The sequence below is a fragment of the Neoarius graeffei genome, chromosome 18, assembly GCF_027579695.1.
Source record: "Neoarius graeffei isolate fNeoGra1 chromosome 18, fNeoGra1.pri, whole genome shotgun sequence".
In the NCBI taxonomy this organism is placed as follows: Eukaryota; Metazoa; Chordata; class Actinopteri; order Siluriformes; family Ariidae; genus Neoarius; species Neoarius graeffei.
The window spans coordinates 47,404,308-47,424,417 of record NC_083586.1 but is presented as its reverse complement, the minus strand read 5'-3'; the positions used below and the strand labels follow the sequence as shown (position 1 = coordinate 47,424,417).

Sequence of the window (20,110 nt, the reverse complement as noted above, 5' to 3'; positions counted from 1 at the left end):
GTACTCTGTGTCCAATTCTGTGCTTTGTCACCATTGTGGGAGTAATGTCTCTTGCCAAAGAAGCTGTGGAAGGTATTTCGCGGGGACGCATGCCCCCGCCCCCCTTGGCCCCTGGCGCGAGGGCCCGTCGAGGCCGCTTGCGGCTTTAATTATTCTTCCGTCTTCTTCTTCTTCTTCCGTCTTCTTCTTCTTCTTTATTTTTCTCCGCTGTTGGGCCATTTTCGGGGCGCTTGCCATGGGCGAAAACGCACGAAATTTGGCGCCAGTTCCGAGAATTGCCACCGCTACTCAGAACCAGAAGCCCAAACTTGGCCGGGGCTCAGGGCCTCCATAGCGCCCCTTAAGTCGTTGTGATTTTGGCCTCCCGCATTAAAGTGCCTGGTTGCCATATAGTTTGTAGTAGTGGCATGCAATTTGGTACGCATATGTATCTCACTAAGGCGGACAAAAATCTAATGCCAATGCATTAGCCACGCCCAACAGGAAGTGAGGTTATTTCACTTTTGTGCGAAATGCATGGCCACGAAGACGGCGCAACTCCTCCTAGACCGTTCATAGGAATGTCACCAAAATTGATACACATCATCTACAGACATGGCTGACAAAAGTTACTAAATACGTTTCACGTAGGATTAACCGTTCAGAAGTTATACGTCAATCAATTTTCGATGCAAAATTTTACATGCTTAAAAATTCATAACAAATCTTCTGATTGCTCAAAACTGCTCATATTTCAAACGCAAATCACTCATTGGGCTTCTGACATGTTACCCAATTTCTGTGATATTTCGCCACTGGGGGCGCTATTTTTGGGCAAAAATTCCAATCTTTCCTCAATTTTGGTCAAACTTCACGGCCACCCTCTTACTACCTCCCATGTCATGTCTACCACGTTTTGGAAATTTTCGTCCATGGGGGGCGCTGTTTTTGGCCGACGCAATTGCTCCAAAACGGGTTTTTGGTAAATATTTCCATAATGCTTTTCCTTCACACCACTTCCTTGTGATAGTACGTTGCTATTGTAGACAATTATTTTTCCAACTCATAATCGCTCATGTACAGCATAGCGCCACCTACTGACATGGGAAAAACCAAAAAATTTATTCTTCAAAAATCTATATCTCATCTTCTATTTACTCAATTGTCATCAAACTTCATACGCAAACTCTTCACAGCTCACCTGACGTCTACGCCAAATTTTGTGCACTTTCGCCCCTGGGGGTGCTGGTTATGGCAAAAATGATATTGCAGCTTCTGATTTGTCAAACTTGCCAAGCAAACTCTTTACAAGACCCTTATTGGGGCGCTTGCCATGGTCGACAACGCACGAAATTTGGCTCCTTTTTCTTAGACTGCCACCGCTACTGAGAACCAGAAGCCCAGATCCAGGCGGGCCTCAGGGCCTCTATAGCGCCCCCTAACTCGTTGTGATTTTGGCCTCCCGCATTAAGGTGCCTGGTTGCCATGTAGTTTGTAGTAGTGGCATGCCATTTGGTACGCATATGTATCTCACTAAGCCGGACAAAAATCTCCTGCCAATGCATTAGCCACGCCCAACAGGAAGTGAGGTAATTTCACTTTTGTGCGAAATGCATGGCCACGAAGACGGCGCAACTCCTCCTAGACCGTTCATAGGAATGTCACCAAAATTGATACACATCATCTACAGACATGGCTGACAAAAGTTACTAAATAGGTTTCACGTAGCATAAACCGTTCAGAAGTTATACTTCAATCAATTTTCAATGCAACATTTTACATGCTTAAAAATTCATTACAAATCTTCTACTTCCTCAAAACTGCTCATACTTCACACGCAGATCACTCATTGGGCTTCTGACATGTTACCCACTTTCTGTGATATTTCGCCACTGGGGGCGCTATTTTTGGGCAAAAATTCCAGTCTTTCCTCAAATTTGGTCAAACTTCACGGCCACCCTCTTCCTACCTCCCATGTCATGTATACCACACTTTGGGAATTTTCGTCCATGGGGGGCGCTGTTTTTGGCCGACGCAATTGCTCCAAAACGGGTTTTTGGTAAATAATTCCATAATGCTTTTCCTTCACACCACTACCTTGTTATAGTACGTTGCTGTTGTAGACACTTATTTTTCCAACTCATAATCGCTCATGTACAGCATAGCGCCACCTACTGACATGGGAAAAACCATAAAATTTATTCTTCAAAAATCTATATCTCATCTTCTATTTACTCAATTGTCATCAAACTTCATACGCAAACTCTTCATAGCTCACGTGACATGTACGCCTAATTTTGTGCACTTTCGCCCCTGGGGGTGCGGGTTATGGCAGAAATGATATTGCAGCTTCTGATTTGTCAAATTTGGCAAGCAAACTCTTTACAAGACCCTTATTAGGGCGCTATTATTATTAGGGCCCGAGCACCGTACAGTGCGAGACCCTATCGTTGCCATGTTTCCAATTCTGTTCTTTGTCGCCATTGCGGGAGTAATGTCTCTTGCCGAAGAAGCTGTGGAAGGTATTTCGCGGGGACGCATGCCCCCGCCCCCCTTGGCCGCTGGCGCGAGGGCCCGTCGAGGCCGCTTGCGGCTTTAATTCGTAATTATTCTTCTTCCGGGTTTACGGTGTTTACAGATCCCAGCGTGCTCGCGGGGCGTGTGTGGGCATGTGAGGACACTCCTCCTCACCAATCAGTGCACAGGGGAGTGTCTCCTCACGCCCCTAGCCCCACTCGGCTCGGTTTGGCTCGCTTCAGCCCCACTCCAAAACCTTGTGAGTTTTGGGTGCTGAGTAGGGCTGAAGCGAGCTGAGTCGTGCTGCTCTGAGGTAGTCGAAACGCAAGCCGTGTCGGGCTGAAGCGAGCTGAAAAAGGGTAGTGGAAGAGGGCCATTAGTATTGAAACTACAGAACATTTCTGAATGCCGTTCTTACTTTTATGCAGCCAACACCGATGTTTACAAGGTTCAGACTTCAAAAGTCTTGTGCAGATATATTTATAGTGTGTTTTTTTTACAAGGTTTGAAGACTCTGAAAATAGTTTTTTGTAAGGTTGTGTTTGCACTTAATTTAAATAAAACCAAATTTCATTACATTCACTTTACTCTCCTATTATTATTGCTGAGGGTGTCCAGAATATAGCCGTGTGTGTCACTTTTGCATGGATGTTTTAGTTAGATGAAATACTTAAAAATTTCAAGGTTTATCAGACTGCCACAGAGTGTCTGACAGGCCCAGGACCTCAGAGTGCTGACTCTGAATATCAAGAACTTTCCTCATGTAAATATTTAACTTTTGGACTTGAACCGACACAACTTGATATGAAAGTGTGTGAGAGAGAGTGAGAGACAGACAGAGAGAGAGAGACACAGACACACCAGTTTGATCTCCATGACTGGTTGGGTGTGAGCTCCTGCTGTGGGTGGAATTACCCGGGTGTGTGTATCAGGCAGATAACATGCCCACTGCTGGCTTGGCACGCCTCTGTGTGTGTGTGTGTGTGTGTGTCGGTATTCCACTCGGCTGTAGTTGGTTGTTTCCTGTGCAGATCTGGATTGTTCACTGTCTGCTGTGTTTCTCTCTCATCACACGCTGCTGTTTCACTGCAAGCATTGAACACACACTTTAGGATCCTAGCCAAATAAACGCATTGATTTGATTTTGTGTGTGTGTACATATCTTTTCTCCTCAGGACCCAGTGTATGGGAAGGGAAAGCTGGCAGAGATCCAGGGCCTCATTCTGGGCATGCTGGAAACTTTCAACTATGAACAGGTAATATTTATATGTATGTATATACAGTGGGGCAAAAAAGTATTCAGTCAGTCACCAATTGTGCAAGTTCTCCCATTTAAAAAGATGAGAGAGGCCTGTAATTTTCATCATAGGTACACTTCAACTATGAGAGACAGAATGAGAAAAAAAAATCCAGAAAATCACACTGTCTGATTTTTAAAGAATTTATTTGCAAATTATGGTGGAAAATAAGTATTTGGTCAATAACAAAAGTTCATCTCAATACTTTGTTATATACCCTTTGTTGGCAATGACAGAGGTCAAATGTTTTCTGTAAGTCTTCACAAGGTTTTCACACACTGTTGCTGGTATTTTGGCCCATTCCTCCATGCAGATCTCCTCTAGAGCAGTGATGTTTTGGGGCTGTCGCTGGGCAACACGGACTTTCAACTCCCTCCAAAGATTTTCTATGGGGTTGAGATCTGGAGACTGGCTAGGCCACTCCAGGACCTTGAAATGCTTCTTACGAAGCCACTCCTTCGTTGCCCGGGCGGTGTGTTTGGGATCATTGTCATGCTGAAAGACCCAGCCACGTTTCATCTTCAATGTCCTTGCTGATGGAAGGAGGTTTGCACTCAAAATCTCACGATACATGGCCCCATTCATTCTTTCCTTTACACGGATCAGTCGTCCTGGTCCCTTTGCAGAAAAACAGCCCCAAAGCATGATGTTTCCACCCCCATGCTTCACAGTAGGTATGGTGTTCTTTGGATGCAACTCAGCATTCTTTCTCCTCCAAACACGACAAGTTGAGTTTTTACCAAAAAGTTCTATTTTGGTTTCATCTGACCATATGACATTCTCCCAATCCTCTTCTGGGTCATCCAAATGCTCTCTAGCAAACTTCAGACGGGCCTGGACATGTACTGGCTTAAGCAGGGGGACACGTCTGGCACTGCAGGATTTGAGTCCCTGGCGGCGTAGTGTGTTACTGATGGTAGCCTTTGTTACTTTGGTCCCAGCTCTCTGCAGGTCATTCACTAGGTCCCCCCGTGTGGTTCTGGGATTTTTGCTCACCGTTCTTGTGATCATTTTGACCCCACGGGGTGAGATCTTGCGTGGAGCCCCAGATCGAGGGAGATTATCAGTGGTCTTGTATGTCTTCCATTTTCTAATAATTGCTCCCACAGTTGATTTCTTCACACCAAGCTGCTTACCTATTGCAGATTCAGTCTTCCCAGCCTGGTGCAGATCTACAATTTTGTTTCTGGTGTCCTTTGACAGCTCTTTGGTCTTGGCCATAGTGGAGTTTGGAGTGTGACTGTTTGAGGTTGTGGACAGGTGTCTTTTATACTGATAACGAGTTCAAACAGGTGCCATTAATACAGGTAACGAGTGGAGGACAGAGGAGCCTCTTAAAGAAGTTGTTACAGGTCTGTGAGAGCCAGAAATCTTGCTTGTTTGTAGGTGACCAAATACTTATTTTACCAAGGAATTTACCAATTAATTCATTAAAAATCCTACAATGTGATTTCCTGGATTCTTTCCCCCCATTCAGTCTCTCATAGTTGAAGTGTACCTATGATGAAAATTACAGGCCTCTCTCATCTTTTTAAGTGGGAGAACTTGCACAATTGGTGGCTGACTAAATACTTTTTGCCCCACTGTATATATGTGTGTGTGTGTGTGTGTGTGTGTGTGTGTGTGTGTGTGTGTGTAAAAACACCACTGAATGAACATTTTTCATCACAAACTAAGCTTTGGCTGAATCACCTTCAAGATTTGAGGATGACCATGTGGTTCCTGGAAGCTTCTAGCTGTAGGATCTGTGGTTGCTATGGTAACGTTATGTTTTCACAGGTTTGGCCACTGTTGAGTTGATGGTGGAGGAGATGAGAATAATTTGCATTTTGGAAGGAGTCTCCAGTGTCAATGCTTTATGACAGAATTTTTCAAGACAGGACTTGTGGTTTCTTGATAAACTTGATAAAGCTTGCTCTCAGGGCGGCACGGTGGTGTAGTGGTTAGCGCTGTCGCCTCACAGCAAGAAGGTCCGGGTTCGAGCCCCGTGGCCGGCGAGGGCCTTTCTGTGCGGAGTTTGCATGTTCTCCCCGTGTCCGCGTGGGTTTCCTCCGGGTGCTCCGGTTTCCCCCACAGTCCAAAGACATGCAGGTTAGGTTAACTGGTGACTCTAAATTGACCGTAGGTGTGAATGTGAGTGTGAATGGTTGTCTGTGTCTATGTGTCAGCCCTGTGATGACCTGGCGACTTGTCCAGGGTGTACCCCGCCTTTCACCCGTAGTCAGCTGGGATAGGCTCCAGCTTGCCTGCGACCCTGTAGAACAGGATAAAGCGGCTAGAGATAATGAGATGAGATGAGAAGCTTGCTCTCTCTCTCATTCATATACCGGTATATGAGCGAGAGATAGATATACACACACACCATATTCAACAGGGTTGAGCTCTATCACTGGTTTGCAAAAAGTCATGCAGTATCTACTAGAGTTTGTTCTTAAAACCTTTCTTTCTTAAAATAATTAAAAAAAAGCCTTTTGAAGGGTCATTTTTTAACTTCACTCTACAGCAGGAAGCAAATCAAATGGAACAGTTTTTGTTATGAGGTTTAACGACGTTCCTCTTCGAATTTACCTTCACACGCCGTTGTTTAATGTAGCATGACTCTTCATACTTGTGCTAAAATATACTCGCTGCACGCCTTTGCAGACTTTTCAGCATCAAACACTTGGCTGTTTCTTTGGCTTCGCGTGCACTTTCACTCTTTGTCTCACAGTGTGAGAAGTGACAGCACGCTTTAGAGTCGGAGAAAGTGAAAAGTTCAAGGAGCAGTTATGATTCGTGTTTTTGGATTTTTTTAAGCCCATCAGCAGTGTTGTCTCTGACAGAACTGCATTCTGAGCTTCTCAGAACAGTGGAGAAGACGTTTCGATTGCCTGTTGAGAGGTCGTGTTTTGCTCAATACACGTTGTTTTGAATATTGATACCAGTGCACTTATTCAGATCGATCAGTCTGTACGTCCTTGGTAATTCAGTTGGAAATGATTGGGAAAGTTTTTCTTCTGTTGTGAGTGAGTTGGTAGAAGAGATCGAGGAGGTGCCAGAAAAAAAAAAAAACATCAGAGTGGTGCTAGTGATGCAGAGCCCAGCCTGTCAGCCTGCTACGGGGGTCCGGGGGAGCATGCAAGTGGTGCATTCTGGTGGCATCTTGAGCTGATTTAGGCACAATTCAATTCACAATGCTGTTTTTTACCTTGTCAAATATGCAATGGGCAAAATTTAAAGGGAAAAATTTAGATTTGAAACGAGAACACTTGAAACAGTCAATTCAGAGAAAAATAATATTGGCTGGCGCTGAGTGGTATCTCATCTCATTATCTCTAGCCGCTTTATCCTGTTCTACAGGGTCGCAGGCAAGCTGGAGCCTATCCCAGCTGACTACGGGCGAAAGGCGGGGTACACCCTGGACAAGTCGCCAGGTCATCACAGGGCTGACACATAGACACAGACAACCATTCACACTCACATTCACACCTACGGTCAATTTAGAGTCACCAGTTAACCTAACCTGCATGTCTTTGGACTGTGGGGGAAACCGGAGCACCCGGAGGAAACCCACGCGGACACGGGGAGAACATGCAAACTCCGCACAGAAAGGCCCTCGCCGGCCACGGGGCTCGAACCCGGACCTTCTTGCTGTGAGGCAACAGCGCTAACCACTACATCACCGTGCCGCCGTGTTGAGTGGTATATCAGATATATTCCATTCTGCTAGCATGATATTGAACGAGTCAAAGGCATGTAGCTGAATGGAATATATCTGATATACCATAAAAAAAGGCCAGCCAATATTATTATTATTATTATTATTCATACCCACTCTCTTTATATCAGCGTGTCAGTATTCCCGAAGGCCAACGCAAGCTTACCCGCAAGTTGGTGCTGTTAGCACAGCAGTGAATTCACCTTCCAGCTGCTATAGCGTTCATCAGTAACACAGGCTAACGACTGAAAAACTAAGATTTCTGTCTTCAGACTCTTCTTCCACACCCACTCGCCACAGTATTGTTCACTCAGACTTAAAGGAGAAATGAAGGCAATTTTTTTTATCATCAAAATTCTATTTCTCTCATTTTATTAAATATCGGAATGCATTTTTGATCGCTATTTTGTCGCTGCTGTAGCAAGTTACGAGTGTTTGAAATATGCTCTGTAATATATCAGTCCATATGTCAAAGCGATGGCCGTAAACGAGCTTCACTGAGACCTGTGCGAGACATCGTAGGATGGAAGTAAAACGTACAGCGGAAATCAAAGTGACCAACATCTGCCAACGTTGTCAAAAGACGCGCGTGCCCTCTTTCGAATGCTGATGTAATCAAGCCGGAAGTTTTGTTTGTTTTGATAGCAATCAGGAAAGTTTGAAAAAAGTAAGCAGTAATCGTCATTTAAACTCGTTTTTGCGCAAGATTTCATTTGGAAAACAGTTTTCAAAATGGCGACACTGACACCTGGCTGACACTTCACGTTTCGAAGTCTCGCACAAGTCTCGTGAAGATCGCATGGATAAGTGACGCCTGCCGTGGACCAAACGAACTAAATTCAACACGGCTAAAAACCGAATAGGCCGATAAGTATAATATTTAATTGCAATTAGTTGCCAATACGAGTCACAATATAAGGTTACTAAAACCGAAAACGTAATTGAAGAACACGTTAATTAAGAAATAAAGCAAGTTTAAAAATGACTTCAGTTCCCCTTTCAGTATTTGTTTCCCTGTGTAATTTACTGAGTTACTTTTAAAATCAACATTGACAACTACACACAACAGAGTGACCTGGCAGCCAAAATTCTCTCAAGATCATCTGCTTTTCACGAAGCAACCTGGCGGCCATGTTTGTTTACAAACCGTCACAGTCACTCTAGCGCGGAAGTTTTACATCTCCGACATGTCTCTCTTCCAGTTTTTCAATGTCCATTGGCATGTTTTTCTCTTGTAAATATGCATAAAGAATATCTAATGAAGTTTTGCTAGCCTTTCGGGTGTTCAGTGCATCTTCGGTTTCGGTTTTTTATCCCCCGCTGGTTGAAAGGCCCGAAGGGGGTTTACATCATGGCGATTTCCATCTGTCCATCCCGGAAAGGGTGCTCACCTTCTGAAATCTACTCCTCTCGCAATTTTTGGAGGAATTTCACAAAACTTGGCAGGATTTTTGTTATATGTCAGTAATACGCATATTGTGATTTCATTAAATTGGGTCACATTTTACCAGAGTTACAGCCCTTGATTAACAAAATTCTCATCTCATTCTCTCTAGCCGCTTTATCCTGTTCTACAGGGTCACAGGCAAGCTGGAGCCTATCCCAGCTGACTACGGGTGAAAGGCGGGGTACACCCTGGACAAGTCGCCAGGTCATCACAGGGCTGACACATACACTACGTTTACATGCACGTCCAAATCGAGCTGCTGTTGGTAATCGAGCAAAGGGTCCCAGCAGGGGTGCCAGAGAAATCCAATCCTACATGCACAAGTGAAATCGGGCTATTGTGCAAGGTGCATTGTGCACCCAAGCCACACGTGGCGCTACACGCCCCATCGTGTTGGTACACTTCCGGTTGTCGTCATGAAGAAGAGCTATAGTGTTGCCAGATACTGCTGACGTTTTCCAGCCCAAAACATGTTCAAATCCGCTAAAATGCACTTAAAACCCCCAATCTGGCAACACTGGCAGTTCCGTGTTCAAGCTGTTCGGCTTGCTCTAACAGACTATGGCTACAAACTGTCCGGCGCAGACCACTGTTTTGTAAGACAACTTATTTTGCACAATAATATTTTTCTAAAGTCCATTTTTTGCTTACAAAAAAATTTTTTTTTGCTTACAATTTAACTTATGTCTTAATAAACACACAAAAAGTTCAATTGTTTTGTTTTTATTGACATTCTTCAGATGTTGGACATATATATACACACACACACACACACACACACACACACACACAAATACAATGACTTGTTTATGTACACAATTCACAGCTATGCAACAGCTGTACAGATGTATTTGGTGATACAGTAAGTGAGCTAAATTTTAACAGTGCAAACAATGCCACAAAAAGAAAAGATTCATGCCGTTGTCATGATTCGTTGTCATGCCGACCGAGGCTGTTGTGTTTCCCGCTTGTGGTCGTCACTCGTCACTTCCGGAAGTAGCTCGACAACTAGCTCGATAGGGTATACATGCGCAAAGTAGCTCGGCAGAAATCGCATAAACTAGGTCGTGTAGCTCGATTCCGAGAAATCAAGTTCGGTTCAATTTCAGCCGAATTAAGGTGTATACATGGCATTTTGAACTTCGATTTCAGTCGAGCAACGGCAGAAATTCGATTCTCTCTATGTGCATGTAAACGTAGTGATAGACACAGACAACCATTCACACTCACATTCACACCTACGGTCAATTTAGAGCCACCAGTTAACCTAACCTGCATGTCTTTGGACTGTGGGGGAAACCGGAGCACCCGGAGGAAACCCACGCGGACACGGGGAGAACATGCAAACTCCACACAGAAAGGCCCTCGCCAGCCACGGGGCTCGAACCCGGACCTTCTTGCTGTGAGGCGACAGCGCTAACCACTACACCACCATGCTGCCCACTAACAAAATTATACTTTGGCAATTTCATGAGTGTGTTTTCTCCTTCTAAAATCAACTTCTCTTACAATTTGTGGAGGAATTTCACCAAACTTGACGACAGGCATTGTTATATGTCGGTAATACGCATGTGGTACTTTTGTTCAATTCGCTCACATTTAACCAGAGTTACTCACCTTCTGTACCAGGGTCGCATTGTACCAGAGTTATGGCATAGTTGACAGTGGGGGATATTGTGCTCTCAGAGCACTCTTGTTAGTTTATTTATTTAGTGCTTAATTATAGCATAGCTAATCCTAGCAGTAGTGCTGGAGTAGCCTCGTCTTCTCTCTTTCCCAGCGGACAAAAAAATGATTGTGCGCATGCACAGCAGAAAAGTTTTGTCATTGGATCTTCGCATGAGCACCGATGTGTGACATCATGTTGTCTTGCCAGCATGCAATATTGTAACCATATTGCACGCTCATTCTCCATTGGGGAGAGTGGCGTAATACACGGAGAATTAGCGATATGATAACTGTAGTATCGCATGCTATCAATAAACCCACTAGAAGGAAATAGAATGCGTGTTTTCATTCCATGGAAAAAGTGGCCCGTATGTATAATAATTTTATTGCACAACAAAAACTGCATAATATTGAACAATATAGTAGCTGAAATTAGAATATTAGCAATACAGCTGTCAATTACAGACCTGCAACCCAACAGGCAAAAGTCACACACACAAATGTACAGTATAGTGCCAGGAACAGAGTCGAAGTCAAATCACGCAATAGCGCCATCTAGTGACAGCACCTAGAATGTGGTTTTATGTTTGGTTGCGAATGGCAGTCAGTGCACACAGCGAAATCCTTTTTCACTTCTGGGTTGAGTACCAGGATAGTCTAGACCTATATTTTACAATAGCTTCCTATTTCTATAGTTATTTCTCATTTTCAGAGGGGAATAGGAGGTATTTAGGTGCAGAAACACTCCGCATTGTTCAATTTATGGTATTGATTTTTTTTTTTTTGGTGTGCAAGTGACAGTGTGGCATTGACATCACAGCGGAGTGCCGCGAATCCGCACTTTGGGGAAAGTCATGTTTATGTCGGGCTCTATATCTATGTTACAGGTCAGAATTGGAGGTCAGGTGGAATTTTTCAACCTGGGTTAGAATTTTTAACCCAGTTCATAATTTGCTACTTGTATTAGGGAGCCTTAATATATCTCTGGTTCAGTTTAGGGTTAGGATTTGGGAAGAGTTTGTATTTTAAACTACTTGATGACGTAATAAGACTGGACTCATTAATATATATATATATATATATATATATATATATATATATATATTAGGGTGCATCAGTTGCCCTCACTTTCATAAAATCTGATGCGTTTTTGTTTGGGTGTTCCTTTTCACCAATAAAGACATCCTGTAAAATGTTTTGACCATATTCAAAAGTCTAATGGTGGCACCATGAGGTTCATTTTTTGCCAAAAAACGCTTATTTTATGTTTTCGCGTAAGGTTTGAATCACAATGTTGGACTCCATTTATTGATTTCTTGTGAGCCAGAGATCATGTTAAGAACCTTTGCAAGGGATTGAGAAGCATTAATGTGATTCATAATACATTTGTATTGTTTAAAAGTTGTTGAACAATGATTCAATGACCAGCTAAAACTCAAACTGTGCTTGATAATATATTTAGAATATGTACTAAAAATGTGTATCTAAGATATCTGGTATACTCTATAAGGTGCCATAATGTTTCATGAAAAGTGATCGAAATTGTCATAAAAGTCATAAAATAGCAGCTTTTTCCATAACTTTGAGCTCCTGGTGCCACCATTAAACTTTTGAATTTTGTCAAAAATATTTCACCCAGTGTGTTTTCTTACCAAAAGGAACATAAAAACAAAAATGCATCATGATCGGAGGAACTTTTCATTTTTAGGGGGCAACTGATGCACCCTACTATAGATAGTTTTCACTTGACGTCACAGAGTCGGGGATTCCCTAGTGGCGGCCATCTTGTGGGTCAAGCTTACCGTACGGGTCACTGAGCACACATTGTAACGCGCGAGTACAAAGTCTTCAAAAGAACCCAAGCAGGCTATTTAAAGCTAGCAATGGTGCACACCTGTTGTATTCACGGCTGTCGTAATAGGTCAGATGATGACGTCAAGCGGAGCTTTTATGGAATTCCCACTGTACGGGAGCACGAAGGCGAGCAAACAAAGAAACTCGGCATACAAAGGAGAAATCTATGGCTTGCGAGAATCAACCGCAAGGATTATCAGCCTTCCAAACACAGCAAAGTCTGCTCCGATCATTTTATAAGTGGTAAGTTGTTTAAATAAACAATCAGTTGTGTTTAAGTTTGTTTTTGGAAACCAAAACATCGCGTAAACGGTCTCTGGAGGATGCCTAACTGGAACTGACATGGTACTGTAATACCACTAATGGATGTAAAATTTGTCTTAAATCAACTCGATATTATAGACACACACACATTTATATGCAGTGTTGAGAGCTCTAAAATTCCAATGTTTACATACCTTGGCTGTAATTAGGACACGACTGTCACTTGTTTTTATATGGCGGACTTCGCGGACCCAGCCACAGACAAAATAATTGTATGACTCCAGCGACTTGTATGCTTTGAGGTCGTCAAGTGTGTAGGCGCTTTTCCTGTTCACAAAATAGTTCACAATATCAGGGTACGATATGGATGGCAGCCCTGCATAGTCACTTGAAAATGCATCTTTGTCCACTTCGTAGGGGTCAATTCCCCCAATCAAGGCCAGTTTGGCTGCATACCGTTGTCGTGAGATGTCGTCCAATGTATCCATATACTTCAGTTTGCTTGATTTTGCCGTCATTGATCTTTATTTTAGAAAAGTGACTATATAACTTTATAAATTCGTCCGAGATAACGTAGCCGGTAATAGCGATGGTCCGTTTTGTTTGACCCACAAGATGGCGGCTGGAGGGCGTTCCCCAGAATGCTGTGATGTCAGTGAAAACTATCTATATATAATCACTCGTTCCATTGCAATTGTCACTGGTCTAGTGGTTAAGAATCAGAAGGTTCAGAGTTTGAATCCCGGTGTAGCAGTCCATGTAGGTGGGTGGAGCACAGAAGGACGGCAGGACAGAACTGTTTTAACAAAACTCTCTTTTATTTGCACTTTTCAGTTGCAAACACACACGCACACACATCAGCCGTCTGGTTGTGGAGAGAGTCCCTCTGCTCTCACTCTCTCTCCTTAAGAAGGGCGCGGTCACTGGGAAGACACACAAACACATCAATTAACAACAGGTGTAGTGATTCTGCCACTTGACTTCCCCGACTCCGCCCTCCTGTCACAGACCGATGCTAGACCACGCCCCCGCTGCCACACCCGGTTAAGTATGTTAAAAAAAAAGATATTTTTTAAAAATGCTAATTAGGTAGATAGGAATAGGTAGACAAGAAAGACAGACAGACAAGAGGAACTACTCGATAGGTGTAGACAGAGAGGAAGTGAATGGAAGAGAGAGAGACAAAAGAAGTGATGGAAAATCCCTTTTAAGAATCTTAGATAATCCGAAATTGCACCTAGGTTGGAAATTATGAACTAGGTTAAACTTTAACCCAGGTAAAAAAAAAAAAATCTCACAGGTTGAAATTATTATTATTATTATTATTGTTTATTTTTTTACCTGTAACATCGACAAGTCAGATGTCACCGACGCTGGTTGCCTGAACAGCTGGATATGGATATCGGATGGTGACACAACCCATCAAGACTGGGTGAATGGAAGTCCACTACTGTCTTTAGCGCCTGTCCATATCTTTTCATCCATATTCAGTATCGTGATGATATAAAAAGCCCATGACACCAATGTAGTCACGCCAGTGTCACTCTCAGTATGCAGGGCAAAGCCAAGCAGATATTCCTGGATTCACTGTTAAAAGGTGCTTAGTTCGACTACCACAAACTACATTTGGAGATTTGTAAGAATTCCCACGGGGCAGTATGATCAGCATGGCCGAGCAGACGTGCATGGTGGCGTAGTGGTTAGCACTGTCGTCTCACAGCAAGAAGGTTCGAGCCCAGGGGCCTTTCTGTATGGAATTTACAGCCGTGCCTGTGTGGGGTTTCCTCCGGGTGCTCCGGTTTCGCCCACAGTTCAAAGACATGCGGTTAGGTTAGCATGGGGGGGCCTTGGGCTGAAGTGCCCTTGAGCAAGGCACCGAACCCCCAACTGCTCCCTGGGTGCTGTAGCATAGCTGCTCACTGCTCTGGGTATGTGTGTGTGTTCACTGCTTCAGATGGGTGAAATGCAGAGGACTTGAGTGTCCATGTGACAAATAAAGGCTGCTTCTTCTTCAGTGGAGGCTGTAAACAAAAGCAGGGGAAATGGGGAGCGCTGCAAGCTTCATAGAAACACTGCTACCACATATCTTCCTGGCTAATGTTCAGTCACTGACAAACAAAATGGATGATCACTTCGCCGTGTACTAAAGACTGCAATATCAGCATTTTTACTGAAACATGGCTTAACATCAGCATTTCAGACAGGGGGATTGAGCTCAGTGGGCACCGTGTCTACAGAGCGGACAGACTGGCAGAGGACACTGTAATAAATATACCGTAGCATCTACAAGTACAGTAAAATGAACTGTTGGTTCTAGCATAGGGTGACCAGATTTCCCTAGTCTGAAACCGGGACACTTTTGCGCGCGACCATGCTCGTGCACGCACACCTTTCTTTTTACGTAAACGTGACACTCAGAGAGGTGCTCTTATCATTTTGTTGAAGCTCACATTTATCAACATCTCACATGAAATAAAACAAACAGGCATTTTGTTATCTAGTAGCATAGTGGTATACAGATCAGTTAAATTATGGTCAGACTACAGATTTTGTAATGGCTGAGAATAGGCCAGGCTATGTCCATAGGCCAAATTTAAACTGATTTATTTCACCTGTTTGTGAGAACACCAAGAAGAATGCATATGCACATGTAGGCTAGATCTCTAAAATTGTATGCACTATAGCATGAACTTAAAAAGTAGATATGTGACCTCAACATAGCCTAGGTCAGAATCAACCTTACTAACCATTCCCCACAACTGAATGAATAAAGCAAGAAGATGTGTACAAAAGTGAACACTTTAATGGAAGGTGCAACAAGCTGTTCAACACAGCAATATGGCCAAACTGTCAGAATGGTATGTTAAACAGAAACAAAAAAGAGACAAGTGATTTGAGAATATATACTACGGAAGCCGCGAGAGGCCCTTTATATAATCCTTTTTTTAATTCACCTTGTTATCCCGAGATAACAACATAATTAATTCAGGATCTCGAGAAAACAACACAACTAATTCGAGATCTCGAGAAAACAAAATTATTTCATGATCTCGAGTAAACAGCTGAGAAATGGTTCATTCAGGTGCGCCAAGAGACTTGTGATGTGCTGACTTTGGGGCTATTTCTCATTCTGTATAGACGCAACTTTGGTCATTAGAATGTCTGGAATAATCGATCACCTAATAAGGCAATATTTTGATCAGGGGTTGACACAGGGAGAGATTGCATTAAGTCTTTTAATAAGGGATAATTTCAAAATTAGTCCGCGGCACCTCCGCAGAAGACTGGCCCGGCTTCGTCTCTACCGACGGAGACACAGTGATCCAGCTGAGATCATGAAATAATTTTGTTTTCTCGAGATCTCGGAATAACGGTTTTGTTTTCTCGACATCTCGAATTAGTTGTGTTGTTTTCTCGAGATCCTGAATTAATTATGTCGTTATCTCGGGATAACAAGGTGAATAAAAAAAGATTATATGAAGGGCCTCTCGGCTTCCGTAAAATATACACTCAAACAAAACAGCAGTAAAGGAGGAGAGGGGCGACAGCCCGAGGAAAGCCCCCACAGGAGCGCACAGCATTTGCAACATAGGCTATCTAACTCAGTACAAGAACAAAGCACAGGAACAAAGCTAAGGCGACTGTCAATCCACCCACCCTGAACAAAATGCATTAGCCTACGTATATTTACAAGAAGAGTAGGCTACGGAGAAGGAACACTTACAGTGTGTGCAGTAGGCTTCGTGCACATTGTTCCGCACCTCTCAGAGGAAGGGGTAGGTGCCCTGTAAACCTTTGGAAAAGGTACATTTTCTTTTCGGCATAGTTGCTGCGGCATTACTGCTGCTAGACAAAGAACATTCACGCCAGTTAATGTTTATTTTATTGTTGCATGGCAACACGTTCTGTTGTCTGGAATAATGTGGCTAAATAAACACCCATGCCACAGGGCCAGTAACCAGGAAAGTTTGCGATTCCTGTCCATTCATCAAAATAGTAAATGCAGACATTTCTCCGCTAATGATTCCCACGCTGCTCAGTCATAAACGTCGTGAGTGGCAAAAACCGGGACATATCCGTGTCCCGACAGACTTTTGTCGGGACTCGGGACACACAACCCCAAATTGGGACTGTCCCGGTAAAACCGGGACGTCTGGTCACCCTATTCTAGCATGAAGCATATGTGTGTGTAAGTCCAGCCCACATCATCATATAGTACATAATGAATCAGTGATATACAGTATTGTGCAAAAGTCTTAGGCACAAGTAAATATTTGGTGTGAGACGACTCTTTGCTTTAAAAAAAAAAAGTAGTCTCTGGTACAATGGGTCCAATTTTATAAGGAAACAAGTGTCGCCAGGCAAAACAAACCTCGCCCGGTAGCACTTATGATGAATATGAAGGCAGATATCGGGGAAAAAAATAGGTACCCTATGAGTCCATGTGGCTACTGCTTATAAATAAAATTGTTTTCTGATCCCATGTCCATACAGTAAATATCTCATCTCATCTCATTATCTCTAGCCACTTTATCCTGTTCTACAGGGTCGCAGGCAAGCTGGAGCCTATCCCAGCTGACTACGGGCGAAAGGCGGGGTACACCCTGGACAAGTCGCCAGGTCATCACAGGGCTGACACATAGACACAGACAACCATTCACACTCACATTCACACCTACGGTCAATTTAGAGTCACCAGTTAACCTAACCTGCATGTCTTTGGACTGTGGGGGAAACCGGAGCACCCGGAGGAAACCCACGCGGACACGGGGAGAACATGCAAACTCCGCACAGAAAGGCCCTCGCCGGCCACGGGGCTCGAACCCGGACCTTCTTGCTGTGAGGCGACAGCGCTAACCACTACACCACCGTGCCGCCCCTACAGTAAATATAGCATATATATTTACTTTGAGTCAGTAGTCACAAAAATGAAGCGTAATCCAAAAAATGAACAATTTAAAAATCACAGAAGTAAAATATACCAAGTGTCTGTGCTTGATATTATTCTACTCTTACCTCTTACAGTTTTCGAAACTGAAACCTCTGAACCGAGGCTGACATACACACGCTGTCGCCATGACCCAAACTCTTGTTTCCCGGAAATGGCCCGGCGCTAGAGCTCAGTGGAACACACTTTCCCTCTGTAATAAGCATAAACATGTCTGAAAGCGATTTCTTTAGTCTACTCCATTCATTTCGAACAGTGAACCGAATTGTATACACTCACCGGCCATTTTAATTGGAGCACATGTATATGTACGCGCATGTGCAGTGCACGACTGTTACATTCTTACAGCATGATGACGTAGTGGCTAGCGCCTCTATATGAAGCAGTAGACACAACAAAAATGATTTTGACCTTTTTTGGAGGTTCTATTTGAGACCAATGCCCATCTATCCTGAAAGTTTCATGAAGATTGATCCAGCTGTTTTCCCGTAATATCGTTTACAATTAAAAAACAAAGAAACCCGCCCGAAAACAATACCTCGCCTTGCTTACTCCGTAGCGGTGAGGTAATGAGCTGTAGGTTTTACTGAGCATCTTACAGAACCAGCCACAGTTCTTCTGGACACTTTGACAGTCACACTCGCTTCTTCATTTTGCACCAAAACCCAGCAGCCTTCATTGTGTTTTCTTTGTTAATTTGAAAAATGTTCTCTTTTGGAATATGCTGCTCAGATACTAATTTTTTTCCCCTGTAATGTTTAATTTTGTGCTGGAAAATGAACATTTGGACTCCTAAAACATTTTTGCACTGGCTCGATAATGTAGAAGTCAAAGTCCCTCTCACGCTAGAAGCTGGTTGTCTCAGGCAGTCTCCTGTCCCCGTACTAACCAGCTCTTTAAGGCATATGGGTGATGCATCAGTCTCCGTTTCGATAGCCCTCAGTCTGTCACCTATACACTCCCGTTCAAAAGTTTGGGGTCACCCAGACAATTTTGTGTTTTCCATGAAAAGTCACACTTTTATTTCCCACCATAAGTTGTAAAATGAATAGAAAATATAGTCAAGACATTTTTCTGGCCATTTTGAGCATTTAATCGACCCCACAAATGTGATGCTCCAGAAACTCAATCTGCTCAAAGGAAGGTCAGTTTTATAGCTTCTCTAAAGAGCTCAACTGTTTTCAGCTGTGCTAACATGATTGTACAAGGGTTTTCTAATCATCCATTAGCCTTCTGAGGCAATGAGCAAACACATTGTACCATTAGAACACTGGAGTGAGAGTTGCTGGAAATGGGCCTCTATACACCTATGGAGATATTGCACCAAAAACCAGACATTTGCAGCTAGAATAGTCATTTACCACATTAGCAATGTATAGAGTGGATTTCTGATTAGTTTAAAGTGATCTTCATTGAAAAGGACAGTGCTTTTCTTTCAAAAATAAGGACATTTCAAAGTGACCCCAAACTTTTGAACGGTAGTGTACAGCTAGGATTACAGTGGGGGGGCTAGTCCTCTGGTAACCGCGGGAGTTTGACTTCCCCACTCGCATCTGTATTGCAGCGTGCCTTGCCAGACGGTAGTAGGTACCATTTTTATGATGGTCTTTGGTATGACCCGACCGCAAGTAGAACTCGTGATGTCCTGGTAAAGAGTCAGACACGCTACCCATTAGGCCAACTCGCGGTCACTCGATAATTTAGAAGTCATAAAATAGAAATCTATAACAAAGTTTGTATGGAAGAAAAAAAAATTGCGTGCCTAAGACTTTTTTGCACAGTACTGTAGGTCTAGAAAGGAGAACTGAAGTCATTTTTAAACTTGCTTTATTTCTTAATTAACATGTTATTCAATTATGTTTTCGGTTTTAGTAACCTTATATCGTGACTCGTATTGGCAACTAATTGCAATTAAATATTATACTTATCGGCCTGTTCGGTTTTTAGCCATGTTGAATTTAGTTCGTTTGGTTCACGGCAGGCGTCGCTTATCCGCGCGATCTTCACGAGACTTGTGCGAGACTTCGAAACGTGAAGTGTCAGCCAGCTGTCAGTGCCGCCATTTTGAAAACTGTTTTCCAAACGAAGTATTGCACAAAAACGAGTTTAAATGACGATTACTGCCTTTTTTCAAACTTTCCTGATTGCTATCAAAACAAACAAAACTTCCGGCTTGATTACGTCAGCATTCGAAAGAGGGCGCGCGTGTCTTTTGACAACGTCGGCAGATGTTGGTCACTTTGATTTCCGCTGTGCATTTTACTTCCGTCCTACGACGTCTCGCACAGGTCTCGACGAATCTCGTTTATCGCTTTGACATAGGGACTGATGTATTACAGAGCATATTTCAAACACTCATAACTTGCTATAGCAGTGACAAAATAGCGATCAAAAGTGCATTCCTACCAGGGCTTTGAACCGGAATTTTTTTCCTATTG

General features: G+C 43.2%; 1 protein-coding gene across 1 annotated transcript in view; it reads left to right on the top strand.

The window, feature by feature from the left end:
• vps8 (VPS8 subunit of CORVET complex) overlaps positions 1-20,110 on the top strand; it is a 414,958-nt gene that overhangs the window by 304,249 nt on the left and 90,599 nt on the right. Inside the window, exon 40 of the mRNA XM_060898945.1 lies at positions 3,672-3,752. Coding sequence (XP_060754928.1) covers positions 3,672-3,752 — 81 coding nt within the window. The remainder of the gene's footprint in view (positions 1-3,671; positions 3,753-20,110) is intronic.